The sequence below is a fragment of the Mytilus trossulus genome, chromosome 11 (assembly GCF_036588685.1).
Source record: "Mytilus trossulus isolate FHL-02 chromosome 11, PNRI_Mtr1.1.1.hap1, whole genome shotgun sequence".
In the NCBI taxonomy this organism is placed as follows: domain Eukaryota; kingdom Metazoa; phylum Mollusca; class Bivalvia; order Mytilida; family Mytilidae; genus Mytilus; species Mytilus trossulus.
The window spans coordinates 43,868,806-43,875,875 of record NC_086383.1 but is presented as its reverse complement, the minus strand read 5'-3'; the positions used below and the strand labels follow the sequence as shown (position 1 = coordinate 43,875,875).

Sequence of the window (7,070 nt, the reverse complement as noted above, 5' to 3'; positions counted from 1 at the left end):
GATGCATTGAGGAACTCCTTATTTTATCCAACTTGAAGGTTTAATTGGGTCTTGTCTATTATATGTGTTTGAATTTAAAAAAAATATATATTGTTAGTTATTTTGTCGTTTTGATTTTTGTGTCATGATGTGTTGGTCTCTATTCGGTTTATGAGACATTTTCTGCCTTTTTTCAAACAATTGAAGTAAAATAATATATATAAAAAATAACAAAATAATTGTTGACACTAAAAACATTTACATCGCAATCTAGAAATGGGTTGTGGTTCTTCTTCAGCTGCTGATGCGCCAAAAACCGAAACTGAAACACAACAAACAACAACAACTGCAAGTCCAAGAAATGCCGAAAGTCAACCCAAAGCTGCACCAGTCACACAAACGGAAGCAAAGAGCACAAAACAGGAAGACAGCAATGAAACAGAGTCTTCTTTCATTGATGATGCTGTGAAAGCACATAATGAATTTAGAGACATGCACGGAAGTCCACATATCACGCATGCTCAAGACTTAACAGATTATTCTCAAAAATGGGCGGAACATTTAGCAAACACTGGAAAGTTTGATCATAGTAAATGTGACTTAAAGGGAGAAAGTATTGGAGAAAACTTAGCAATGATGGGCGGTAGTGGAATTTCAAACAAAAAAGGTAAAATTATTGAACCTTATACATGTTATAACTTAAATACTAACAAGATATTCTTTAGTTCTGGATATAACGTAAACGCATGAGAAATAAATTAGTGCACAAGCCACATTTTAGTAGACAATGAAAGACTTTGTCCGTTGCTCGCGATCGATTTCTGGTATAAGGAAAGCTTCTATATATACAAGAGACTTTTCCTTGAACCTCCTCTCGGTTAATTAGATAGATCCAAAAAATAAGGACTACCAAAATACATACCACAGTTTTCTAGTATAATCATATAAAAAGAAGATGTGGTATGATTGCCAATGAGACAACTACCCACAAAAGACCAAAATGACACAAACATGAACAATTATAGGTCACCGTACAGCCTTCAACAATGAGCAAAGCCCATATAGTCAGTTACGTGTGTTTAAAATGAATACAGATGATCTCCATGACACTTTTCCTAGAACAGCCATTATGATGGTCAGTTACGCAAAAGTCCAAAACGATGACATTCGATACACATGGCACATAACCTCAGACACATACTTGTGTACAAGAGGACAATATAAAATACAACATTTTAAGATAATACTTAGCTATACAGGACAAACGAAACACAAATACATAGTAATAATTATATTATAAAAGACAATTGGTATAATTAGATTTTATAATTAAGTATTTTATAATTTTCTTCACGAAATGAATCATTTATATATATTCCCAAGCAATAAACATGTATTGCATACATGTATAGTATTAAAGTTAATTTAGTTTACCTAGCCTCTTTGAAAAGTAGTGTGAAACAAATGTTGCCGCGCTTTTGAAGGGTTTTGGAACCGCTGAAGGCCCAAGAAGCTATAGACCTGCTAAGTTATTTGTTTTCAATAGATTGCAAGTCAGGTTATTTATTTTCAAACTACCACAGAACAAACCATTTATTTTTGTGATTATCAAGGCTGAGTTATTTATTTTCAAAATCCTCCAACCCCCCCCCCCCAGAATATCAAATGGTCGTCCCCTAAGTATCATAACATTGCATTTTCGTATCCGATTTAAACGTATCAAAATTTATCCTTACGCTTTCTCGTATTTACATCCCATTAGAGCATTTGCATTATTCTCGTAGTTGCTGGCGTATTCGTATCAACGTATTGCATAAAACGTATATGATGAAAGGATAAATTAAGTCAAGTTGGTCCCGATGAACATTTTTTGTAATGCATTCAATTGTAAGTTACTTTCAATTGAGGTCCAGGCTAAATCCGTGTATTTTATACACATCTACCAGATGCTTGCACGTCAATCCGTGCACGTAACAAGATACGTGAAAAATGCAAATGCTCTACTTAGTCTAGTATTAGATCTTTTGCATTATTCACGTATTTGTTGGCGTATTTACGGGCCTGCAGAGACTCTTGTTTCTATCCTTGGGAAGGTCGACTTTCCATATATATATCAAATAGAAGTATTGTAGTATTTTTGATAGCTTTTCTTTTGCTTCTGTCAGTTAAATCGATTGTTTGCAAACAATTAAAAAAATATGCACTTACAAGTATGTATACTTTTTATCATCTTCGCTAGCCAAGGGTTAGCGAAGATGATAAAAAGTAAGATATGGTATGATTACAAATGAGACAACTACATGTATATACTTTATTTGTCCGTTCGTTTCGTACAGTTACAGTTAAGGTTGAATTTTTGAATGGTTTAGTATATAAGTTTAAGTTTGGTAAATGGATCAATTTTAAACTTTGTACACAATTAATTTTCATCGCATCATAAAGTGAAGAAGTTAATAGTGCATATAACAAATTAGAGTTTTGAACCAAATATAAACGTTCTCTGAACATGGAAATATGATAGTGCGAGTGGGTCTTGTTTTTCCTTTGGATACAGATATTCTTGATTAATACATGTACATGTATATGAAACTTATCAACTTTTTATTCATAATTTTTTCACAGAGTCAACCCCCTTTTAGTTTTGCTTGAACTTTCGAAAGCAACACTGTTGTGCAAAGATGATTTTTTTTATACATGTGTATATGTATATCTCTAAATTAAAGATGCTTTGTGTAGTTCTGTGTTTATCTAATTATATATATGACATCATTTATTTTTAGCACGTGAATATGTAAAAATGTGGTATGATGAAATTAAAGATTATCACTATTACGGATCGAATCCGGATATGGACCAGTTTATGAGTAAGTAAATTTTATTTTGAAGTCTTAAGTAAAGTCGGTATAGTTTACATCAGATATTCAGTCAATCAATTAATTAAACACGATCAAAGTTAGCATTGTGAAAGGACCATAAATTTAGCAGATTAATGAAAGAAGTACTGAAACATTCTGGGAAGCATTGACCCAACAAATCACAGGTTCATGATAACAACAGTAATTATCTATAATCCGAAATTTTGAGTTTTATGCATTTTCAAGCGTTTTATTTTTATGTATATTTTGTTTAACTTCTCTGTAACCTTTGTATTTGCATGGTTTGATGAGAATAAACTATCATAAGTTAAATCAACTACCGTTATCTGTTCAAAAATATTGCATTATCTTCATGTACACTTAGGCCTCACCCATTCCTCACACTTCGACTGATTCCGTAACTTTACCTAAGAGGTGTCAGACCACCAATTAAAAATCCCTATCTGTTCAACCAAATTTTGCAATTTTCACAGCTTTCTAAATATTTTACCTTAAGTTTAACTTCATAGAAACCAGGTATATCCTTAATTGTACATGTATTAGCTTTCTACATGCCAATTTTCACCTTTAAAGCCTTCTAACAAAATATCTGACCTCCAAATAGAGGTACTCCAAAAAAAAAAACTGGTTTTCTGGAAATCTAAAATTAGTATACTATGGAGCGCATTAATCCTCAATTTTTAATGCAAACTCATAGACAAGTACATTTTGGCTCAAAATGATCTAGATATATTTCTCTTTCACCAAAAGTTTCATCTCTGCAAATTTGTGGGTTAGTTTAAGTAAACAAGGACATCAAAAGCACTATTTTGTGTCAGAGTAGGGCTACTTTTTCTAAATTGGAGGGAGTAATTGGTGGTCTGACATCTAAGAGAGTAGCGGATTCACCCGAGGATTGCCGATTGGGGTATCTAGAAAAGAGCCACTGACGTGTAAGACTGGTACCTGGCCGTTGTATAACAAGTTTTAATAACTGTATATTCCACAGGCTAATTGAATATTTTATGGAGGGAACCAACTTACTGACAAATAATCTGGTTGATTTTAAACTTTTAATCCCATAAAAAATAGTATTTTTATTTTGCTTCGCGGTATGGGGTTAGCGTATTGTTGAAGCCCTTACGGAAACCAATTGTTACTAGCATCTGCATCGGTTAGTATTTAACGGATAGTGGTCTTATTTTAAATACCTTCCACATCTCCGTATTATATCTAAATGTTTTATTTCTGTATGGTGTTAAAGGAAAACATTTATATGTGTAGTTAATATGCGTGTAATGACTAACAACGATGACCTTCATTGTTCCGCACAAATCCACATGTGTGTCTTTTATAAACGACAAAAGAACTTAAAACATAAAAAGCAGTCAACTCTCAAAACTATGAATAGTTATACAACGAATAAACTGTACGAATTTTTCCTGGTATTATATCATTAAGTTTCAACTCGAAGGAAAACAAAAGCATGTGATTAAAAGGAGATCATGCGTAAACGCTCATGAGACAGCAAACGAACAACAAAAGTATTTCAACAATAAAACAAAACGTAATCAATCCGCAATGCTATGCAAAGTCTTGAAAAAGTTCGTGGTATAATATAATATGCTTCAAAGTTAAAATAAAACAAAATGCATATGAACAAAAGTAGATGTTTGATATGTGAAAACGAGACAACAACCCAACAATTGAAATGATAAGACAAAAAGCATTCAAACATCAAAACGATGAAAAACCTATATTTAAAAAACTTTAAAATCCCGACAAAGTACCAGTTAAAATATAATATGCTTCGAATTTGAAGGTAACCAAAACGCATACAAATTTCAGGAGATACTTGGTAAACTTAAAATAGGCAGCAACATACCATTTTTTTTCTTCTATAAAATATCGATATGGGCATTTGTTTGACGTACAGTCATTTCCCTCAGAGTATAAAACATATTATATCGATTTTAATTGATACCAGTATACTAGTTAATACAGCAAGTTTATTACTTAGTAACACGAGGATTTGGTGTGAGTGCAAATGAGACAATAAAATTGAGAATGGAAATGGGGATTGTGTCAAAGAGACAACAACCCGACCAAATAAAAAAAACAACAGCAGAAGGTCACCAAAAGGTCGTCTATGTAGCGAGAAATTCCCGCACCCGGAGGCGTCCTTCAGCTGGCCCCTAAACAAATATATACTAGTTCAGTGATAATGAACGCCATACTAATTTCCAAATTGTACACAAGAAACTAAAATTAAAATAATACAAGACTAGCAAAGGCCAGAGGCTCCTGACTTACGACAGGCGCAAAAATGCGGCGGGGTTAAACATGTGTGTGAGATCTCAACCCTCCCTCAAGTCCATCTAAGTCGCAATCTATAAAAAAAAAAACAGTCATAGGTCAAAATACGGCCTTCAACATGTGAGACTTGAATGTCTTATCGACCTAAAGATAAATGTTTTCACTTGTCGAGAGTTTTTTTCTTTATCCACTTTCGATAGCAATTGAAATGGCTATATATATATGCATTCCGGGTAACATTTTTCAAAAGCGTACACTAAAATGCCGTGATTGGCTTACAACGTCCCAAACGATTGAAATTCAAGCAATAACGTGACGTTGTACCCAATATGGTGTACGACATTGAAATTACCCATAGTCCTTTAGAATCCGAAAAGTCGAACTGAACATAGAGTTAATCTTAATGTACGTAGTTTAATTCCTATATATTTTTGATGCCTCAGTTAAATATTTGATATTGAGCTTCCTTACTTCATCTTCATCTTCCAAAAAATTCGAAAACTTTAAAATGCGTCATTAATTATAAGACCCACACAACGACATTTTTGCATATAGGTGACGTGACTTCCGAACATTATTCCAGACTTTATAATATTTATGAAGATTTAGTTAGTTTTTAATATCTTTGAAAGCAACAATACTGTTAGAACGGAACTCCTTTTTTTTCTTATAATACATTTGGGCAGTAAAGTAGTTAAGTTTTAGTAAGGTAAATTCAAGCACATATACAAAAATTCACAAGACAAACAGCGCTCGTATATACTTTTGAAATAATAACACAATATATTTCAAAAACAGTGTTTAGAAAAATTCCTGGGATATCCAATAAAAGCTTACGTATAACTTGTTATCTATACACTATTTCTTTATTGTCAAATGTGATTTTTAAAATATTTCAGAATATGGGCATTTTACACAATTAGTATGGAAAGAAGCAAAACAAATAGGAGTTGGCATAGCAACAGCGAAAGGCAAATGTGTAGTTGTGTGCAATTATCGTCCAGCCGGAAACATGATGGGAGATTTTGCGGACAATGTTCCCAAGGCATTGTAAAGACCCACTATTCAAATATAGATTTCAAAAATGGCAGTACACTCTTTTGAACTCTCGATCATTTTATAATAACATCAGAAAGTTGACATTTGGAACATTCATACACATGTCCATCAGACGCTTTAGAAGTATGAATGTGTGAATACATTATTCGTACGTATGGTACATTATTACAGAGCTTGTTGATTAATCAAGATCATAATCAGACATATTTATTTAACATATTTATATTTAATTTTTTGAAACTTTACTCAATTTCTGTGATACTTTTTTTTTTTTATCTTACTCTTACAAATATATATTTTATTTTTTATTATTATGTATAGAAGTCTTTTTAATTATCTTTATTATTTTATCACTCACCTTCAGTATGCAAATTCAATCTTCGACTCGTTTAAGTGCGAGTTAACAGTTTTAGGGCTACAATTTTGCATAATTCTTACATTATTAATTAGTTTGTAGAATCTGTCAGTCAAAATGTGTAAGCTCAATTTAGACATATAGCTTATTGCATTTAATATCTTTTTTTCTTGCGTTGATTCATTTCTGTGATTTCAAATGTTATCTATACAATTGTTACATTCTAAGTTATATTATTTTGTTGATTTATTTATTAAAATAATATATAATGTTGCCGAAAATCATTGTTTCGTTTTAACATCGTCCAGATAACCGTGTTCTTTATATGCAGAAAGAAAGGACCACTGTGTTGTCGCTGTTTTTTTGTTTACTGAATTTCTATTTTTTGAAAGACTCTTGTGCTGGTTGTTGGTGTTATCAAAAATAAAATTAATTTATCAACCATGCATGTGACAAAATCGCATACTCATACAGTTGACGATTTTATTCAGCTATAGTGTGACAGT

The 7,070-nt window shown here is 32.2% G+C and overlaps 1 protein-coding gene across 1 annotated transcript; it reads left to right on the top strand.

Annotated features, from left to right (window-relative positions):
• The first annotated feature begins 252 nt into the window (after positions 1-252).
• LOC134690390 (Golgi-associated plant pathogenesis-related protein 1-like) lies at positions 253-6,843 on the top strand. The gene is made up of 3 exons (XM_063550364.1): positions 253-646; positions 2,760-2,843; positions 6,050-6,843. The coding sequence occupies exons 1-3, from the start codon at positions 256-258 to the stop codon at positions 6,202-6,204; spliced, it is 630 nt and encodes a 209-aa protein (XP_063406434.1). The 5' UTR covers positions 253-255; the 3' UTR covers positions 6,205-6,843.
• Positions 6,844-7,070: the final 227 nt, after the last annotated feature.

Excerpts from the sequence above, each read along its gene's own strand:
- LOC134690390 (XM_063550364.1), top strand. The coding sequence starts at position 256 with ATGGGTTGTGGTTCTTCTTCAGCTGCTGATGCGCCAAAAACCGAAACT. Across the intron at positions 647-2,759 it reads TGGAATTTCAAACAAAAAAG|CACGTGAATATGTAAAAATG; the intron begins GTAAAATTATTG and ends ATTTATTTTTAG. Across the intron at positions 2,844-6,049 it reads GGATATGGACCAGTTTATGA|AATATGGGCATTTTACACAA; the intron begins GTAAGTAAATTT and ends AAAATATTTCAG.